At 54.5% G+C, this 20,792-nt stretch overlaps 1 protein-coding gene across 10 annotated transcripts in view; it reads left to right on the top strand.

Moving 5' to 3' along the window:
* The window catches only part of EFR3B (EFR3 homolog B), a 56,915-nt gene that overhangs the window by 26,299 nt on the left and 9,824 nt on the right, over nucleotides 1-20,792 (top strand). For 8 of the 10 annotated variants that reach the window (XM_074861257.1, XM_074861258.1, XM_074861263.1 and 5 more), the window contains exons 4-13: nucleotides 3,242-3,392; nucleotides 9,316-9,437; nucleotides 12,157-12,306; nucleotides 14,140-14,274; nucleotides 14,626-14,704; nucleotides 16,041-16,176; nucleotides 16,662-16,823; nucleotides 17,935-18,046; nucleotides 19,814-19,865; nucleotides 20,097-20,269. In XM_074861257.1, coding sequence (XP_074717358.1) covers nucleotides 3,242-3,392; nucleotides 9,316-9,437; nucleotides 12,157-12,306; nucleotides 14,140-14,274; nucleotides 14,626-14,704; nucleotides 16,041-16,176; nucleotides 16,662-16,823; nucleotides 17,935-18,046; nucleotides 19,814-19,865; nucleotides 20,097-20,269 — 1,272 coding nt within the window. Of the gene's footprint in view, nucleotides 1-237; nucleotides 603-629; nucleotides 766-3,241; nucleotides 3,393-9,315; nucleotides 9,438-12,156; nucleotides 12,307-14,139; nucleotides 14,275-14,625; nucleotides 14,705-16,040; nucleotides 16,177-16,661; nucleotides 16,824-17,934; nucleotides 18,047-19,813; nucleotides 19,866-20,096; nucleotides 20,270-20,792 lie in introns of those variants that run through there. The other 2 variants (XM_074861260.1, XM_074861261.1) reach the window with 2 other exon arrangements.

Here is a 20,792-nt window from a genome sequence, read left to right as displayed (position 1 = left end):
TCGGGCTGAGGGTTGGACTCGATGATCCCAAGGGTCTTTTCCAACCTGAATGATTCTGTGATTCTGTTTGCTCTGTCCAACTTACCTGCGTGGTCCTGGCTGGGCTGCATCCCTTCGTCTTCACTCCCCTCATCGTTTCCAACAAGGCTTTGCTGTGTTTACTGCAAGGAGAGCAGCACCCGCCTGGAAATAGCTGACTGCCCTGATTAGAAACGCTGGGAGAGTGCGGAAGGGCTCCTTCCCTTTCAAATAACTCCTGGATTGATACTTGTTGTCTCCTGAACAAAGCCGTGGCAGACAAACACAGCTCAGCTTCGTGGTGCGAACTTCAGCCTGCCTTTTATCCTGGAGGAAGAGAAGCCAGCAGCCTGCCTAAGAAGTGTTAAAGTTGGAAAACCTTCAAAGCCTCATCTGCATCACCCGTCATCAGGAGTGACAGGACATTCAAAGCTCTGCCTGATGTTCTGCAGTGAAGCGGCTGTTAACAGGCTCTGCTTGCTACGCTGGGAAAAGAAAGGCTTTCAAAGATTTTTGACATCTAATGACAAGCCTTGGCAGCTGGGGGGGGAATATATTCCTTCCTCCACCGCCTGTGCATACAGGCACGTAATTGGGTTGGAGCACTAGCTAATTTTCAAAGTCTAACTTTGAAATGCCTGAAATGGGTTTGGATCAACCTTGCGTTTGTAGGTCGGCGTTGGCTGGAGTGGAAGGATTTGCCCCGCTGCAGACACGCAGCCGGGCTTTGAAAGAGCAGCTGAGCACGTAGGTACCTGTCTCCTGTGTGTAAGATGAAAGTAGCCTTGATTTCAGGCCTGTTGGGTGTCATCTTTTCGTTACCTTTATTGCTAAAAGGAGAAAGTGCTCTTGTTTGAGTTTGCAACAATGCAACCCATCATCTGTAGGAGGATGGTTGGGGTGGGTTGGAGGTGACAACCTCACATGTGTCCCTTTTCCCTCTTGGTGGCCTGTGTCCAGTTGTCCCCAAAAGAGAAGCCATGCTGTTGCAGTAATATTGGCACAGAATATTGTTTTCAGCTTTTTCCTATGAGAAAGGAGCTTGATGCTTCATGCTGATCGTCAGTTGTGTCTTCATACCTTTTTTTTTTTTTCCCCTCTGGGCCAGTTTTAACCCAGTTTGACAGATGGGTAGGAGCCTCACAGATCAGGAATAGTTGGCTGCTTATTTTCACAGTACCTGAAGAGCTGTAATGGTGTCTGAAGGACAGGCTGCAGTGTGAGCTCAACTATGTCACAGGACACCAGAGAATCTACTCAAGGCTGGAGCCATATTTCAACAGTTCTGAGGCCTCAGGAGAAGGGATCAATCTTTCTGTGTTTTACTGGCTGGAAACTGGAAGTCCAGGATTAATCAAACACCTTCTTTTCCCTGAGAGAGGGCAGTTGCCTCCCAAGCTGCCCTTTAATGTGCAGGCAGGGCTGGTGCAAGTAGACGGGCAGCTCCTGCCCGCCTCGCTGCCAGTGGGCTCGGTGCTTTCAGGTTTCCCTCTTGCAGCACAAGCTGGTGGTTGCTGCATGCCACCCAAGCTGCAAATCTAGTTGTGCAAGGAGCGGGCTCGAAAAATGGAGGCTAAAGGAGGAATCGTTCTCAATATCAAGAGGTCTGGGCTTGCTGCTTCCTTCTTTTGGCTGTGACAGGAGATCTGGGCACGATGTGAGCTGCTCTGGTACAAAGATTCACAGCTGTGTGGAGAGCAGGAGTCAAAGGGAGGTGGGAAGGGGCTGTAAAGTTTTTTTTACTCCCAGTGTCCTGGTCCCAGGTCCATGTCCACTGTTTGGGTACCTCAGACATCCTGCAAGTAGAGCTGGAGCTGTGAGACTTGCTGCAATCACCATTTGGGTTTTTTCTGTTTTGGGCAACTCCAGATGGAATAACTATCTGCTCAGAGCAGTCAGAGGCTGGGGCTTGCTTCTCCACTGGGCTTTATGCGTGCCCTGAGCGACCAGCAAGTGGAAGTCAGTGTGGTCATTGCACAAGCCTCCATCCAGGGGCTTTGGCCACCATGTTGGTCATGAACCAGCTGCCGAAAGCGCCGCAGGACCAGCCTGCAAACAGGCTTCACCAGAGCTGCTCAGAGAATTGGGTCCAATTTGTCTTGGAAAAGCGAAGCAACACCTGACAAATTCTTTACCTGCAGCTGAAGGAGCTGGCCACCTCTAACAGGCACCCAATCGAGATTTATCGCTGGGCACAAGGTTTTCCAGCTTCCTCTCGGCAGCAGGACCATTGCAGGCCTGTGGAAGATGTGCTGTGGCAGCTTGCAGCGAAGCCAGAGGGTGGTCTGTGGGTGAGCTCAGCTTGGGCAGGAGGGATGCTGAAGGGATGGGATGTGCTCAGGGAGGTCCCCTGCATGGCTCAGGGACCCATCATGGGTGCAGCCCCCCCTGAATCAGGTTCTGGGCTTCCCCTGTCCCTGTTCAGCATGCAGAGCCGAGATTGAGTGACTGAGCCCTGTCCCTGCAGAGACAGGGAACAAAGTAATCCTGGTGTGGGTGATGCCGCATCCTGGTCTGCACTGCTGGAGGAGACCCTGCTCACCCCGGGAGTTTTTGGGGTGATGTGAATATGCTTTGCAGGGTTGCTTTAGTGTTTATTTAAGCCCAGCTTTTCTGGAGCACATCAGTCTAATTCTGCATTCTCCTCCTGTCCCTCCTCTCTGGCCAGGACCAGCTGGGTCTGCAAGAACAGTTGCCTGTGATGCTGAGCCCACCCTGTACAAAGCCCAGTGATCCCTCACGTGATTTTTGGGCTGCCCAGGGCAGGGGGGGAGTCCCCATCCCTGGAGGGGTTGAAGAGTCGGGTTGACCCAGCGCTGAGGGATCTGGTGGAGTTGAGAACAGTCAGTGTGAGGTTCATGGTTGGACTGGAGGATCTTCATGGTCTTTTCCAACCAAGATGATTCTGGGATTCTGTGATATAAAGACCAGTTCAGGGCAAGGGAAGCCCACAAGCAGTGTGGGGGGAAGATGCACAGTGTTGCTGGCAACCTTAGTCCTAGGGCAGCTGGGTCTTTGCTAAGAGGAGAGGTGCTGGGAGCAGCAAACACCATCTTTAAAATATCCCAAGGGTATTTTGGGTGTAAAATTTTTCTCCTTGCCATGGCAGGAGGTTGGCGTTTTGCTGGTGGGCACCCAGGTGGTTTGGGAGAGAGGAGGAGGAGGGTTGGCTGCAGGCCTGTGCTGCTGTCAGGGAGTGACCCTGGCCTCTGCCCACTCCCAGGTATGTGTGTATTGCCATGGAGGCCCTGGACCAGCTCCTCATGGCCTGCCACTGCCAGAGCATCAACCTCTTCGTGGAGAGCTTCCTGAAGATGGTGGCGAAGCTGTTGGAGTCCGAGAAGCCCAACCTGCAGATCCTGGGGACCAACTCGGTGAGTAGGGGTGCAGCGGGAGGTGGCAGCACCCTGTTGACCTTGTCCTCTGCTTTCCACCTTGCCTGTCACCCCTGTGTCTCTGCACAGTGCCAGGGCAGCAAACCTTGTTGGGAAAGGGTGGGGAGCGGTTGCAGGGGAGGATTTATGGTGTCCCCTCTCATGTCCTGCCACGTGTGAGGTTTCCACGACTCTGACAACCAGCTGAAAGGAGGGTGCAGAGAGGTGGGGATGAGTCTCTTGAACCACGGAACAAGCGATAGGACAAGAGGGAATGGCCTCAAGCTGCGCCAGGGCAGGGTCAGACTGGCTCTTAGGAAGTATTTCTTTGCAGAAGGGGTTGTTGGGCGTTGGAATGGGCTGCCCAGGGCAGGGGGGGAGTCCCCATCCCTGGAGGGGTTGAAGAGTCGGGTTGACCCAGTGCTGAGGAATGTGGTGGAGTTGGGAACGGTCAGTGTGAGGTTCATGGTTGGACTGGAGGATCTTCAAGGGCTTTTCCAACCAAGATGATGCTGGGATTCTGTGACTGTGCTGTCCGTGCACCGTCCCTGCTGTTTGCTGTCTGTGACCAGTCGCTGGTTTCTGATCTCTGCTGCCGTGCCTTCCCTCTCTTGAATTCAGCTTTTCCTAAACGAGCCTGAGGATGCGGAGCCTGTCAGCAGTTTTGGACAATAGACCAACGTAGGAGGTGATCCCCATGGATTTTGGGAGCTATTTGTGCTCAGAAAAGGGCTGACTTAAACAGAGCTGCTGCTTGCAATAAATGGCTTAGCTGGACTGGGGATGTGTCGGTCACAGACATAAAGTGAGGGGAAAGGAGAAGCATGGATGAACAGAGGTGACGTCCTCCCAGCATCCAAACTGCTGATCCTGGCTGGCAGCCAGCAGCCACTTGTGCCTGGGCTTTCCGCTGGTTTTTACTGGGAACACTGGGTGTACCTCACACCCAGGCTTGGTGAGGGCTCCGCCAGTGCCTGGTAGCTTGGCTTGGACAAGCAGCATCTCTCCTTGCTGTTTTTTAAGATGGGGGTTTAGAGGGAGCTGATCATCCTGTGGGCAGGAGGATGGGCTGGGTAGATGCTTTCTCAAGCGCCTGGGAAACACAGAGCCAGCTCAGCCCTGAGCTTAAATTCTTTGCCGCGTGTGACGGGGAGAGGGATGGTATTAATGTTTCTGCTGACGCCCCCTGGACAGGGTAGTGCTGCGTCTCGCGATGCTTCTCTCCTCCATGGCCCCAGACGCGGGGTTGTAAATGCCTCTGCTGAGGTGTGGGCAGGAGCAGAGACCTTCCACACCCGGTTCTCCCTCGCAGCTAATTGTGCCCAGGTGAAAACGGTGTGAGCCTCCCCATCACATGTTAATCCACAGCCCTTGGAGAAGTGGGAGGATTGATCCCTCGGTTGAAACCCGCTGCTGACAACAGCTTACCATGGCGTTTCGGTGCAGGGACGCCGCCCTAAGCCCCGGGGATGCTGCAGGGGCTGCCTGTGAAAGCCCCTTGCTCTGCGAGCGGGGTCTCTGCACCCACATCCCTCTGCCCAAGGGTGGCCCAAGCTCCATGGGAGACCGGAGAGGTGCCACTTGCTGTCCAAACCTCTTGAGATGTGCCGGAGCTGCCTGGATCCATCCCAATGGCAAGCAGCTGGGTCTCTTGTGAAGAAAGCATGTTGTGTTGCGGTGCAGCCCTACCTGCAAGCACACGCGATATCCCCTTGCCCACCCCTTGAGCTGTTCGGGAAAGGCAGGGGTTGTTCCATGGTCTGGAGGAACCTGGGGTGGAGAGAGGGTTTAAAGCTCAGCTCAGCCAGCCTCTCCCTATCCGTGGCCACTCCATCTCGGGGCCTGAGCGGAGCCCTGAATCAGGGGGGCCGCTGGCACGTGGCGTGGAGCTGCGCCTCAAGGGCAGCTGCCAGCGTGGAAACGGGGAGGGAACAGCCCTCGCTTGCAGGGGCTCCCGATGCCACAGCAGAGGCTTCGGCGAACTGGCCCCACCACAGACATCCTCGAGTGGGAGGCATCGAGTCAAAGCAAACAGAGCTCTGCCTCATGTTCCCTGCCCCGGCGGAGCAAACCTCCCGTGTTCAGGCAGCCATGGAGACAGTGGAATAGGCTGCCCAGGGAGGGGGTGGAGTCCCCATCCCTGGATGTGTTTAAGGGTCGTTTGGATGAGCTGTTGGGGGATGTGGTGTAGGGGAGAACTTTGTAGAGTCGGGCTGAGGGTTGGACTCGATGATCCCGAGGGTCTTTTCCAACCTGAATGATTCTGTGATTTGGAGAGGAGAGATGGTCCTGGACCATGGATAGATGTTTCCTTAGCGCTGCTGCGCTGTTGTCAGGAATGAGGAGCGGGTGTTCTAATGAGGAGTCCAGCTCAGGAATGATGGTTTAGCGATGCTGCTTTTTTTTTTTTTTTTTTTTATTCCTTCTCAAGCGTGGCAGCATTCAGAGGGCAAATAGCACAGAAAACTCGTAGGCTTCTATAGAAAAGTGAGTAATGATAATGAGACGCTTCTTCCTATATCTGCTAATGAGGAATGTGCCTCAGGCTCGTGCTTAATTAGAGGGTGCTGTCTCAAGCAATCTTCACAATAACGGAGCTGATGGCAAAGGCGGGAGGAGGTTGTTTATAGAAACCTGCTCCAAGTGAGTCATTCTCCGCGGCGTGAAATCTCGCCTGAGACACGTCTCCCTCCTCGCGCAGAGCCAAGGTGTCGCGCTGCGGAGGGGCTGATCCCGAGGGCCGCAGCGCTGGAGGCGGCAGCAAAAATCCAGCGTCCTGTGATCGCTATAACCCCATCCTATAATCCCTGGGGTAAACATATGGAGCTGCAGCTTAAATCCACTTTGGTTTCTCATCCTTGTTAGGAGGCTGCTGGGCAACCTCCCCACTTTGGGTAGGAACCATCTGATTTCCAGCTCGATGTCATTCCCATTTTATTTTTCTTTGAACCAACATTGATCTTTCATTTAAACAGCTCTTCCCCCGCCTTAATGTTCCTCTTCTGATGTATTTATGTCTGATGTATTTATAGGTGGCAGTGTTATCCCTTCCCAGCCGTTGTTTATCTTCTCCAAGGCAGCCACGCTCCTCGCATTTCCCCTGCGCTTGCTCCGGGCTCATCCCAGCCGTGTTTCAGTTGGAGCTTGTTGTCTTCACGTATGGGAACCCCAAGCTGCCTAGCCCCGCACCCCTTCAAACCACAGCAGAAAGAGTGTTTCATTTCAGTGTTTTAAACTGTTTTCTCAGTGGAAATATGGCATGAAGCTGCAGAGCAGCGTTTCGGCTGAGATGGGGTGCCCGTTAGTGAAAATAAGTCGCTTTCCCTGAAGAATTGATGCCTCCTTTCCTGCTGGTCCAGGTCTCGCTGGGTCATTTCCATGTGTCCTGGTGCTGCTTTTTGCCGTTGGGCACAGGTTGGCAGTGGGACCGTGGTGGGCATCTCCCATAACTGCTGCATTCTTGTAGGGGCAGCCAAGTCCTGGAAAAATGCAATAGTCTGTGAGCAAGTGGCAGAGTCCTAAAAATGTCCCATAGATGGAGGAGGGAGAGGCTTTGAGGCTGATTTTTTTTCTGTTCTTGTCTGCTTTTTTACAAGTTTTGGCCCTGATGGAGGCTGCAGGCTAAAAATGGATGCAGAGAGGGCATCTGCCTCCAGTTGTTGGCAGATGTGAATGCTGTGCCACATCCAGTGTCACCGGGCATGGTGGCAGCACCCAGGGGTGCCTGTCCCTCCTGAGGACAGAGGTGGGCAGGGCTTGCTGTGCCTGGCAGCCGGCTGGGAGGCTGCCCTCGGGACAGGGAGCTGAACCACGGGTGCTGCTGGTGTGGATGGGTGGGCTGGCAATCCCCGGGGCCTTGATGGCTTCAGAATACTGAATGAGGTGGAGAATACTGAATGAGGTGGTCCTGTTTGGTTGCCTGATGACACAGAATGAGCTGCCATCCTCCACGTGGCTGTGGGATTGATACCTGCAGGTACTGGCTGCAGAGAAGCTGTTTCCTTCTTTTATTTCATGAGGCTTCCTGGCCCCGGTCGCTTGGGATGGCTCTCCGGGAGCTGCCGCGGGGAGCCCCGTTACTGCTCCTCACTCTGCATCCTGCCCTCGCCTCCGGCGGCACATGGAGTTGCCATGAGCTTAAAAAACCCACTTTGTGCGCTGCCTGGTACAGAGGTTTCTTACATAACAGCCCTGCATTTTTCTGGTGAGTAAGAGGAGTTTATCAGTTGGAGCCAGTCCCTGCACTCTGGGAACAGTTCCTGATGGGGCTGAGCCGTCTCCTTTGCTTGCGCAGAGCCAGCCTTTGCAGCTGACGTTATTAATAGCCCGGCGCAGCGGGTGCATGCTAATCAGTGCCTGTGTGATGCGCTGGGACGGGCGGGCTGGCTTTGCCAGCTGTGGAAGGGCACCGGTGTGCTGCTTTCCTTGCAGGGCTGGATGCCAGGAAATGCAGAAAGCAAGAAATAAGAAAAGCCAGCGGATAGGGTTGGGGTAAAGCAGGAGCTCCCGTGCAGTGTGGCATCTTCAGAGGGTGCTGAGCACCCTAAGAAATGTTGGGTGGACAAGGAACCCCTTGGAGAGGTAGGTTAGGTCCTCCCAGCTGGAAGAGGAACCCAGCAGTCTTGATGCCTTGGCCCAGGATGGTTTGCCCGAATGATGTGGGGTCGCTTGGTGCGACCGCAGAGCTTTGTGTCACTCAGCAAGGGGCTGCGCCGCCGTTGACACTGCATCGTGGCTCTCCCAGTTCTCCTGGGTAGCAGTTAACAGTGGGGGGTGGTTTGGGGGATCGCTTGAACAGGGAACATCCTCTCCCTTCACCGCATGCCCGTGCAAACGACCTCAGCTTTCCCAGCGTGCCGAAGCGAGTGCAGCGCAGGAGCACAAAAGCAGCCAGCAGATTTCTCTGTCTAAAATCTTGGCAAGCAGCTGCTTATGCCCTTGCTTTGAGTGGGAGGATAAAGCACAGGGACTTGGTAGCATGATGCTTGTCCCAGGCCGAGCATAAACCTTGTCCGTTCGCAGCACCAGGAGCAGTTGGGTGGATACAGGCTGAATGCTCTGTATGTTCCAGCCAGGAGCTGATGCCTTGGATTTTGTGGCAGCTCTTGTGCTATTGAGGTTTTATTTAATTTATTTTTTCCTCTTTTAAAGCTACCCCTCTCAGAATGACTGGAAGAGTTGAGGTTCCCCTTTCCTGCCTGACATTTGTTCACATTTTTTCATGAATAAGTGTTGGAATTCATGAGGAAAGCTTGAAAACACGTTTATCCTTTCTTCCTCCTTAATTGTCCCGTCCTCCTTAATTCTCTCCCTGAAAGCTTAAAAACCAGATCTGCTGGTCAGCTGGCATTCCTGGCAAGCTCCGTGCCTGTTGGGGTGGCCACGCTGGAAGGGAGCGATGGGACCTCGTGCTGCTGGGTGCTGCGGGCAAGATCTGGGATGTGGTTAAAAACCCACTTGCAGTTGGTTTCTCCACTGGCATTTCCAAGGCTGTTTTCAACCCTACAGCAGCATTTGGGAAATGTTGGCCAGGTTTTGCGCCGTCTGGGAGGATGGAAAGAAGCTGGGAGCAAATTTAGCTCCTGTTACTAGTGTGTGCTGCATGTGAGGGATCCCTAACTCAGAGCTGCACCCCTAAATGCCCTTTACAGGGACCACTGGGGCTTGTGGTGGGGTTTGCAGCATCCACAACCGGGCCTGGGTGCTGCTGGAGCTCGGTGGGGCTGTGCAGTGGCACGTTCCTGCGTGGGGACCCCGTGTCCTGGGTGCAGCTGGGCAGCCTGACTTGTCATCCCAAGCACACACCGAGCTGCTGTAGTGAAGAGCCCTGTGTTACACTGCTGAAGCCCACAGATGTTTTGCTGGTTTGGAGAGGAATTTTGAGAATATTTTCTGTTGTCATGCCCTTTTTCTTCTCTCCCAGTTCGTCAAGTTTGCCAACATCGAAGAGGACACCCCGTCTTATCACCGCAGCTACGACTTCTTTGTCTCCCGCTTCAGTGAGATGTGCCACTCCAGCCACGACGACCTCGACATCCGGACGAAGTGAGTGCCATGAACGCGTGGGGGGCTCCCCTGTGCCCCCAGGCTCTGCTTTTCCTGGAGAAGCGCTGGCTTTTGGGGCCAGGTTGGATGCAGGCTGTACAGATCGACTGCTTTGTGCTGTGATGGAGGTGCACGGTGATTCCTCAGAGCTGGAGGCACTCAGGCTGCTCTTCTCTACCCTCCCTTATTTTTTCAAGCATTAAAACCTGCTGACTGTAAGGGAGGAGGAAACAGGAGCCTAGAAAACACAGCGCAGCCCACGTCCAACCTCTGTTGCTGCGGGGGATGTTGTGTGCAGTATTACATGTGTGAGAGAGAAGTTGATTTGCATTTGCTGGCCTGAGAGCAGGGCAGCATGACCATGACAGTGGCCGATGACAGGACAAGGGACAAACCTGCCGTCAGGCTTTCAGCATCTTTTCTTTGGCCAAAATGTCAGCAGGTAACACCTGCAGTCCCAGGGCTGCCTCTGGCATCTTTAAGCATTTCTCACCTTTGCTCCAGGGCCACAGCCTGCAGACAGCTGGAGCTCAGAGCAGGAGGTAAGGAAGTTATCCTGGCCCCTAAAGAAAGGAGGATGATGATGGGAAGAGGGCCCCCCCACTCTTAGCAGAACAAATATTCGCTCCAAAACTGCCTCCTGCAGCCATGCAGTCTGTTATTTTCCACATTTAAAGGGGGTTACATCTCTCTAGACAGCGTTGAGGACTGACTTGCTTTGTTGTGATGGGAAATGTACCCCGGGGGGATTAATTACGGCTAAAGCAGACAGATTAATGTTGCTTACTGCTGCCAAGGCCAGGCCTGGCGGTAGTGTATTTAAAAAGACCTGGCACTTGAAATGTCCCCGCGAGGCACCTGTGGCTCTCGCTGAGAAGCTCTGGGCAGGAGGCCACTGCTGCCAGAGACAAGTTTTAAGTAGAGCCCTGATGTCAGGCAGCATTTGAGCACATCGTGTTGATGCCGTTCCCAGAGCTGCTGTACCAGGGACCGGCTGCCCTGTGGAGGGGTTAACCCCTGAGTTTTGCTGCTCCTCATGGAGGCTTGTTTCCAAGGGCCAGGCTTGCCTCCTTTTAACACTGCAGACTCACAGGTTGTTTTTTTTTTCTTAATAAGGAAACAATGTGGAAGACTCATTATTTTCACTTAACCTTCAGGCCACCAGTGACACTGGCTAAATTGCATCGGAGACTGGGAGAGAGAAATTCTGCAGCTCCTGTAATTAAAAAGGAGTGCACTGCTTTCCTGGGCCCTTGGTCTGGGTCAAAGCTCCTTCTTCCTCAAGAATTGTGTCTCGGTCAGATTATTGCCTTGATTAGATCTGCTGAATGTGTGAGAGAGACCTCAGAGCAGGTTATTTAATGCATTGATTTCTGGAGATAAGCACCTGCTATCTTTCTCGGGCATTAGCAGTGGGTGTTGAGGGTCTGGTTTCAGACCTGTGAATCTTGCTGTGTAGTGAAATTTTTATTGATGACTTTATTGACTAGAGCAGAGGCAGGATCTTTGGGCTCAGAAAGGACGTAGGTGACAAAAAGCACCCAGGTTTCCCTAGCATCCAGCATCCCCGTGGGTGCAGCTCGGCTCTGTCGCTGCTGGGAATGGGGGAAATGGGAAAACCCTCCATGCATGCCCCAGCCGAAGAAAGGAGACTTCCCAGGGCCAAAACCAGTCCTTCAGAGAGGTCAGAATCACCGGTGCCACCTCTCCGTCTTGGAAAGTACATGCTGTGGAGATGTGTGGCTGCTGCTGGCCCTGGGGCCTCCTGGATGGGAGCCAGCTGCTGCTGCCAGGATGATTTTCAAAGCCTTCCCTGGCCATATCTCTCAGGGATGTGAGGCAGGAGGATTGCCCTGGAGTATACCAGGCCTGGGGCTGGGATTGAGAGCAGCCCTGAGGAGAAGAACTTGGGGGTCTTGGTTGATGAGAAGCTCAATGTGACCCAGCCAGAAAGCCACCCGTGTACTGGGCTGCACCCAGAGCAGTGTGGGCAGCAGGGCGAGGGGGGGGGGCGGGGATTCTCCCCCTCTGCTCCGCTCTTGGGAGACCCCCCTGCAGTGCTGGGTCCAGCTCTGGGGGCACCAACAGCAGAAGGACACGGACCTGCTCGAGCGGGGCCAGAGGAGGCCACGAAGATGCTCGGGGGCCTGGAGCACCCCCCTGTGAGGACAGGCTGAGAGAGTTCGGGGGGTTCAGCTGGAGAAGAGAAGGCTCCAGGGAGACCTTAGAGCAGCCTCCCAGAACTGAAAGGGGCTACAGGAAAGGGAGGAGGGACTCTTGATCAGGGGGGAGGGATAGGACAAGGGGTAACGGTTTTAAACTGACGGAAGGGAGATTTAGATGAGATCTAAGGCAGAAATTCTTCCCTGTGAGGGGGGTGAGGCCCTGGCACAGGTTGCGCAGAGAAGCTGTGGCTGCCCCCTCCCTGGAAGGGTTCAAGGCCAGGTTGGACGGGGTTTTGGGCAACCTGGGCTAGTGGAAGGTGTCCCTGCCCGGGGCAGGGGGCTGGAACTGGATGATCTTGAAAGTCCCTTCCCCCCCAAACTGCTCTGTGATTCTGTAACTGGGACATTGCCTGCATGACCCCCTCCACCCGCACAGAAATCAGTGTCTTCTCTCCAACTTCTTGCAGTTTCACTCATGTATATATGTGTATATAAATGTAAAATCACATATGCTATATAGATATGTACCGTTTTGGTGTCAATTTGTTCCCCAGGATCCGGATGTCCGGCATCAAAGGCCTGCAAGGAGTAGTGAGGAAGACGGTGAATGACGAACTCCAAGCCAACATCTGGGACCCACAGCACATGGACAAAATCGTGCCCTCGCTGCTCTTCAACTTACAGCACGTGGAGGAGGCTGAAAGGTGAGTGCTTGCTGCTGCCACCACTCACCTTCTCCACCAGTGGCTTTGGGGCCCCGGAGCTGCTTTAAATGCTAAGGTTTTGCAGGGCAGAGGTGTGTTGCAGGCTGATTTGTGCCTGCAGCTCATGGAAAATGGACAGAGTGGGCAGAGAGGAAAGAGAATCACGGAATCATTCAGGTTGGAAAAGCCCCTCGGGATCATCGAGTCCAACCCTCAGCCCGACTCTACAAAGTTCTCCCCTACACCACATCCCCCAACAGCTCATCCAAACGACCCTTAAACACACCCAGGGATGGGGACTCCACCCCCTCCCTGGGCAGCCTATTCCACTCTCTGACCACTCTTGCTGGGAAACATTTTCTCCTCATGTCCAGTCTGAACCTCCCCTGTTGCAGTTTAAAGCCGTTCCCTCTTGTTCTGTCACTGATTCCCTGGGAGAAGAGACCAGCACCAATCTCTCTACAATGTCCTTTCAGGGAGCTGTAGAGAGTGATGAGGTCTCCCCTCAGCCTTCTCCTCCTCACACTGAACAGTCCCAGCTCCTTCCATCGCTCCTCACAGGATTTATTCTCCAGGCCCTTCCCCAGCTTCGTTGCCCTCCTCTGCACTCGCTCCAGCCCCTCGAGATCTCTCCGGTATTGAGGTGCCCAAAACTGGACAAACACTCCAGGTGTGGCCTCACCAGTGCAGAGCACAGGGGGACTATCACCTCCCTGCTTCTGCTGGTCACACTATTTCTAACACAAGCCAGGATGCCGTTGGCTTTCTTGGCCACCTGGGCACACTACGAGTCCCTCACTGGGGATGTAGCAGGTGGCAGGAGCTCTGCGTGTCACCTGCGCTGTGAAGGTTATCGCTATCCCGACCGCTGCTGCGTACCGTGGCTCCTGTGGAGCAGAGAGCTCTCTGCAAAGGCTCTGAGCTGCCTTTTCAGCAAGGGATTCCTGCTTAAATGCTACCGAAGGAGTTATTTTAAAGCCAGGCAAAGGGAATCTTAGGAACTAAAATGTGGCTTTGCTTGCTGACCCTCCATTCTTGTGGCATCAACCCCCCACCGTCTGCGTGCTCACCACCAGCTGGGTGTTTGAAGGGGATTTGCTTAGCTGAGAAGCCGGAGCAGAGAAGCAGGCATGAATTCCTCCTGGGATTTTCCTTTTGAAGGTTAAGTGAGATGTATCAGCCTTGAGAATTTGGCTTCTGGCCAGATGCCTTTTTCCCTTTTCCTTGTAAACTGAAGCATCGAGGTGATAAAAGCACTCATGGTGTTTGTGTGATGCCAGACGAGCCCAAGTGTGGAATAAGGGGATGATCTTTGGGGTGTGCATGTTCAGAGTGACTTGTGCTGGGCTGTGACCGCTTTGCTCTTCCTCCCCTGAGAGGCTGTGTCCACCCTGGGAGGATGTTATCCTCCGATAAGATCCTTCCCCCTCCAGCACTGAGAACCAGGATCATCCTCCCCGTCCCAGGGACATGGGGGCTGTCCCTGCTGCCTGGCACAGCCTGGCGCTGCAAGCAGGGCCAGCCTGGCACATCCCCCTTCTCCGCAAGCCATGCACCCGTGCTGCTCTCTGATCTGGCTCAAATCCAGCAGCGCTTGATCGCTGGGCTCTGCTGGGATGGAGTTACCCCGTCTGCCTGGTGGGGTGACATTTGGCTGCTGCAGGGTGGCTGCGGGCCATGTGAATGGTAGCTCACGGACCTGTGCCGCACGGGATGCAGGCAGATGCTGCGACCGTTTTGCTCCAACCCTCCCTGGCCAGGTTCTGTGCCTCTTCTCCCCCACTGCTGCCGCACACTCAGCGCCTCTCTCATCACCCTCCTCTGCTTTCACAGCCGCTCCCCCTCCCCGCTGCAAGCCACCGAGAAGGAGAAGGAGAGTCCTACGGAGCTGGCGGAAAGGTGTCTGCGGGAGCTGCTGGGCCGAGCGGCGTACGGCAACATCAAGAACGCCATCAAACCTGTCCTCATGTAAGTCGTGCATCCCTCACCTTTGGCACAAGGGAAACTGAGGCACGGGGAAATGGCCGATGCGGGCCAGAGCTGGGGTGAAGGCGTGGGCTCCTCTCGTCACGGTACTGGAGATGGGACTGGCTTTCAGGCTGAGCTCTCATTTTTGGATACAATGAGGAAGATGGAGTGGGATAGATACCTGGCGTGGAGAAAAGTCACCCTGGAGAGGAGTTTGTGTCCCTGCCCTCCCCTGCAGCGTTTGCTCCCTGCTGCTTCAGGCCATCCCAGGCGCTTGGTGCTGCTCTGCACCCCTGTAGGGTTTGGGGGGACCGACATTTACTTTCTCCTCCGCTTCCATCTCTTCCCCAGCCACCTGGATAACCACTCTCTCTGGGAGCCGAAGATCTTTGCAACTTGCTGCTTCAGGATCATCATGTACTCGATCCAGGTGAGGAGCTGGGGAGACTCTGGCCCGTGACACCATTTGGGGACACACATGTGTGCTGGGGAGTGCCCGTGTCTGCCTCCATGCCTGGGCTGAGTCAGAGCCGCCGCCGCATTGCTGCATCCTGGCAGTGCCGAGTTGGAGTCGGAGCGTTCGCCAGGAGCTTGGCCACCGAGCGTGCCCCAAAACGGGCTGGAGACAGGGCACGATCCGGGTGTGGGCTGGTGGCCCCGCAGGTATGAGGGGAAATATCTGCTCGGGGTTAGCTGGCTGCATGCCAGCCGTGTGTGTTTTACAATGCTGCTCATGGAGCTTGTACCTCTGTCCCGGGAGCGATTTCCCTCCCTCTCAGCAGAAAGCAAAACCCTGCTGAATCAGTCGGGCTAGCGACCTGCTGTGAAACGCTCCACAGGAAGCAGTTGGGCTCCGATGGAAAGCTGCCTCTTTCCAGATCGCTGCAATGTGAATCAGCCCAAGCTCCTCGTCCCTGTAGAAAAGGAGAGGGGCTGTCTGGGGTGAAACATGCCCCTGGGCAAACCAGGCATTTCAATACAACATCCCCCTCCTTAGATGTGGGGCTGCTCAGAGACAGACCCTGCCAGGCCCTTCCCTTCCGACTGGGGGGGCCATGGAAATGCAGTTTAGGTAACCCCCAAAGTGATAGAAAAAAGTCCATCCTTTCTTTTTCCATGTGGAACTCGCTGAAACTCTGTTCACCTGGGTCTCTGCATGCTCTTGGGCATGGTGCTGCCTTCCCCACCCTGCTCCCACTCTGCTGAGGCTGACCAGACCTGCTGCCCCACTTCACCCCTTTGGGAGTTTGCTTCACTTTAGGACTCAGCCAAACCGTGGCTCTGCTTGGAGAACTCTTACAGGGAAAAGCAGATCACTGCCCCTTGCTCTCATTTCTTGTTTTTAATCCTGTAAACTGCCTAAAACCATTCTACTAGATTTTATAAAATCCTGTTAATGCACATTGGAAGTGTAAGGTCACAATAAGTCAGCAGGACCCTTTTGAAGTATAGTTGTGTTTAGGAAACCCTGGAAAAAATCAAATCCTTTCTTCCTGAAATCCCCAGGATTAATTGTCACAATTTCCTTAGATCTGTACAGCTCTTTAGATTGTTTTTCCTGTGCAAATTGCTCCAAGCTCTTGCTCAGTCATGTAAAACAGGCTTCCCTCAGGTGCCTCCTCTCATTTTGCATCTGGAGCTGTCTTGGAAAGAGCCTGCCAGGGACTCGGTGCAGCTGGGCACATGTGCAGGATTCGTCCCCGGTAGCTGGGTGAGTTACAGAAACAGGCTGTCACCTCGTGCTGACATTCCTGCTCCCTTTCCAGCCGCAGCACTCCCATCTCGTGATCCAGCAGCTCCTGGGGCACCTGGATGCCAACAGCAAGAGCGCGGCCACCGTGCGTGCGGGCATCGTGGAGGTCCTCTCGGAGGCAGCGGTGATCGCAGCCTCTGGATCTGTTGGTAAGCAGATAAATTTCTCCTCTCCATCCATCTCATCACCCTTTTATTGCCGTGGGAATGGGGAAGAGGTGCTGGAGGTTTGGGTCGGGCTCTGGCATGTACCCAAGCGTGAGCCTGGTGATGGGGGATCCAGCCTGGAGCATGTTGGGGTGCTGGGGGTCTGTTCTGTGCCATTTCAGCGCTCCCAAGCGCAACCCCCATGCCCACGTGCGGCGACCTAAACCTAGAGGGCTGAATGCAATGCCTGCCTTTGCCTTCGTGGCAGGGGGCAGAGGGATTTTTCAGGCACTTGCTGTGAATATGCCGAGCCAATGGTGCTCCTGGAAGGACATTTCAGGGTTAAAAGTCACTGTGTGTCGGGCCAAACGGGCTTACAGGGTTGGTGGGAGGTACAAACCACATTGTGCTGGGGGAAACTACAGCCTCCATCTCCACGGGGAAAACTCCTGCGATGTTCCACCATCTCTTCCCTCTCACCACCGCAGGCCCCACAGTGCTGGAGGTGTTTAACACCCTGCTGAGGCAGCTGCGGCTCAGCATCGACTACGCGCTGACGGGGAGCTACGACTGCGCCATCGGCGTCAGCACCAAGATCATCAAGGAGCACGAGGAGAGGATGTTCCAGGAGGCCGTCATTAAAACCATAGGTGGGATGTTCCGTGCTGCCCTGCGCGCTGGGTTTCTGCCTTGTGTATCTACAGGATTATTCAGGGTGAAACAAAGTCACCCTCGTCCTAAATGAGTGATGGGAAATGAGATTTATCTGTTGCAGTACACTGCAAGCGTGGCGGTGGGTTATTGGCAGGTGGCATTGCAACCCCAGCTGTCCCCGACAGAGCTGCTGCGTGCAGGAAAAATCATGTTTCCCCAAGGAAGGGAAGGAGAGGAGAAATATCAGCAATAGCGTGGCCAGCAGGGACAGGGAAGGGATCTTATTCCTGTGCTCGGCACTGGTGAGGGCACACCTCGATGAGTGGGTTCAGTTTTGGGCCCCTCACTCCAAAAAGGCCATTGAATGACTCGAGCGTGTCCCGAGAAGGGCAACAGAGCTGGTGCAGGGTCTGGAGCACAGGTCTGATGGGGAGCGGCTGAGGGAACTGGGGGGGTTTAGTCTGGAGAAGAGGAGGCTGAGGGGAGACCTCATGGCCCTCTACAACTGCCTGAAAGGAGGGTGCAGAGAGGGGGGATGAGTCTCTTGAACCACGGAACAAGCGCCAGGACAAGAGGGAATGGCCTCAAGCTGCGCCAGGGCAGGGTCAGACTGGCTCTTAGGAAGGATTTCTTTGCAGAAGGGGTTGTTGGGCGTTGGAATGGGCTGCCCAGGGCAGGGGGGGAGTCCCCATCCCTGGAGGGGTTGAAGAGTCGGGTTGATCCAGTGCTGAGGGATGTGGTGGAGTTGGGAATGGTCAGGGTGAGGTTCATGGTTGGACTGGAGGAGCTTCAAGAGCTTTCCCAACCGAGATGATCCTGTGATTCTGTGAAAGAGGGCAGGAGTCACCCTGCTGCAGCCACTGAGGGTGGGAATGCCCCAGCCCCAAAAAAGGAAGTGGTTAGAGGCAGGATTTTCCATCTCTCAGCCTCTGGGCCTGGGGCTGCCCCACCTGAGAGGTTTTTTGACGGGTCTTGAATGTGTGGGTCTGAAGATAAAGCTGTCCGGGGGCTTGGAGCAGGACAGGCGGGCCGACCCCATGGCACTGGGCACTTCTGCGAGCGGTGGGCTGCGCTTCACACGCTACCCACTCGCTTCTGTCCCCACAGGGTCCTTCGCCAGCACGCTGCCCACCTACCAGCAGTCTGAGGTGATGGTCTTTATCATGAACAAGGTGCCGCTACCCTCCTCGCAGCAGTCCATCGAGGCTGGCAAAGCTGGGTGAGAATGGATGCCTTCCTCCCTCCCTCCTCATTCTCCCTCCTGCCCTGCTCTCCCTGCCCCTGTCCCCTGTGTGTGGCTGTAAAGCTTTGAACACGGAGCTGAAAGTGCTGGGACCACCTTGAGGTGGTCTTTGGGGACAGAGTGGGATGTTATTGGAAAGGTTCAGCATTGAGCGCTTCCACTGAGGAGCAAGTGAAGCCAAGCAACATGTGATCCTTGTTTAAAATGCTTTGCTGCCTGCAAATGTGATGACAAGGGCCCCTTGGAACACCGGAGCATCAAGGGGGAAAGGTGTTTACAGGCAGTGGTGCTGCAGTTGAACTCTGCATTTCTTCAGGTACCTGCTGAGAGATTCAGCTGTCAGGACCTCGGTCCGGGGGTGTCATCTGTAACTAGCCAGGAACTAAAAATAATATTCAGGGGAGTGACTTCAAGATGTCTTGGGGCAGTGAGGTGGCCGCTGGTGAGTGAGGGCTGCCCGTGGCTTTTGAAAAGCTCGTGTGTGGCTCCGTGGGACTGGCTGTTCATCGCTGCCTTCCCCCGCTGGCGCGTGGCCCCTCTGAGCTGCCTCCGAGCTTTTATTAACACTGAGCGGGAGGAGGTATTTATACCCGGCGGTGGAGGAAGAGAAGGAAGGGAAAACACCCAAACAACATAATTGCTTAAGAAGTGTGGGAACAGACCATGAGAGCTATTTGGAGCGAGGGTATCAGTGCTGAAACATGTAGGTAAGGAGCAAACAGATTTTCATGCTATATTTATCTTCAAAGTACGGTCAGGCTCTTCCCACTTGTCTCTGATGGGAGAGAGACTTTGCTGGCTGATAGGAGACACGCTCTGCTCCTCGCTCGCACAGGGGTAACTCCTGATGCCTGCGTTCGGTGCCGGTTCAGGCGGTGGGAGACACTCTGGGTGCTGTTTGGCCAGGGCAGTTTTCCCGGCTGTGGGAGCAGAATCGGGCTCGTAGCCCCAGGATGGCAGTCACTTCTCAGCTGGTCGTGCCAGGCTGTTTGTCACTGCTCCTTTCTCAGCTCTCCAGCTTCCTCCCGGGAGAGTTTTTAAATCTCATCTGACGCTGTGTGAAGGATGGCACTCGCTCTCCCTGTGTAGGTGAACCAGGAGTTCGCAGAGGAGCGGTTCAGCTTATGGGGATGCTGCCGCTTGGGGTGTAGCTCAGTCCCTGGGCAGAGGTAGGCAGCATGTCATGGGACAGCCTGGAAATCCCTTAGGAGCTCCCTGTGTCCCCTCAGGGCTAGTAAAGGCTGAGTTCAGACACTAGAGAATTCAAGATTTCCTATTTTTCCCAAGAAGTGGAAGTGTGCTTCATGGTGGCTTTGCAAGAAGCGAGACGGGAGTGAGGAGCGGGGGTACCTCCGTGGACAGGAGGGTTTGGGCTTCGTCTTGCTGATCTGCAGCTGCTTAAAAGTGAGGAGCCTGTTCTGAGCCAGTCCCTTGGGAGTCACTGTGGGATTAGGATGTCCAGACGTTGGTTCATTGTCCTGAGCTCAGCTTGCTCCTGGCCAGAGATGCAAGTGCTGCCTTGTTTCTGAATCCTATGGCAAGGTGTATGCTTTGATATTCATCATCCCTTTGGCAGCTTTTTTGCTGGCTATTAAATCTGGAGCTCATTTGCTGAAGACCACGGCTGTTTGTGGTGGTGACTCTCAGGAAACTGGTGCAGCCCTTTCTGAGGCTTTTCCATCCTTTGGGTATAGAAGGAGTTTTCACTTGGATTTTACCATTTGTTTCCTCTCTCTGTGGCAGGGAGAACCGGAATCGGCTGACACAGATAATGCTCCTGAAGTCCCTCCTCCAGGTATGAACATGTCACCATCCCTGCAGGAACATCTGACCCCCACGAGACCTGTGGGATCCCAGCTACTGGCATGTCAAAGCTGATCTTGGGGACCTTCTCCCCTGGGATGCTTTAGGAAGAGCTCAAGCTGTACTTAGTCTTCTCTGCTTGCATCCTCTCTTTCTTCGTGTGTTTTAACACCCCCCCAAGTGCCACTGTCACTTTGCCTCCCTTTTTCTTTGATGCTTGCAGGTCTCTGTGGGCTTCCAGTGCAGTAACATGCTCACAGCACTTCCTAGCGCCTTCCTGGACAGGCTGCTCTCTGCAGCCCTCATGGAGGATGCCGAGATCCGCCTCTTTGTCCTCGAGATCCTCATCAGCTTCATCGATCGCCACGGGAACCGACAGAAATTCTCTACCATCAGGTATGTCCTAGGGCTGGGACCTGTAGACCCTGCAGAGCGGGCTTGGGAGGGAGATCTGCTGGGCTGGGAGTGCTGGCAGGATTATTAATAAATCTGGTACAAATTCTGGGGTGGTTTAATGTTGCAGATCAGTGGTCTGCTAGGAGCTGGATGGGTGGGGGGTCTCTCTGAGAGGCTGTGCCCAGAGACACGTGGGACCACGCTGCTGAAAGCACCCATGGTTAGACAGTGGTGCCAGGAGGATGTGCAGGAGCAATAACCTCCTCAAGTGGGTTCATCAACTGCGATGCATCCCCATGGATAGTCCTGCTGGGCACTCGTGTTGTCCGTGCTGCGTTACCCTGGATGAAGGTGACTGTAATCCCAGGTGGAAACATCTCCCTGGGTTTTGCTGTGCTCCTGCTAATCCATTTTACTTGCACCCTTCTTTGTCAACTTGCCTTCGCTCTCCTGAGCGCCACTGCCTTGAAATCCCGTAGTGATTTGCCTCAGGACTCTTGAATATCTGAACTGCTCAGATGGG

The sequence above is a fragment of the Strix uralensis genome, chromosome 3 (genome assembly GCF_047716275.1).
Source record: "Strix uralensis isolate ZFMK-TIS-50842 chromosome 3, bStrUra1, whole genome shotgun sequence".
Taxonomy (NCBI): Eukaryota; Metazoa; Chordata; class Aves; order Strigiformes; family Strigidae; genus Strix; species Strix uralensis.
This window is presented reverse-complemented; position numbering and strand designations above follow the sequence as displayed.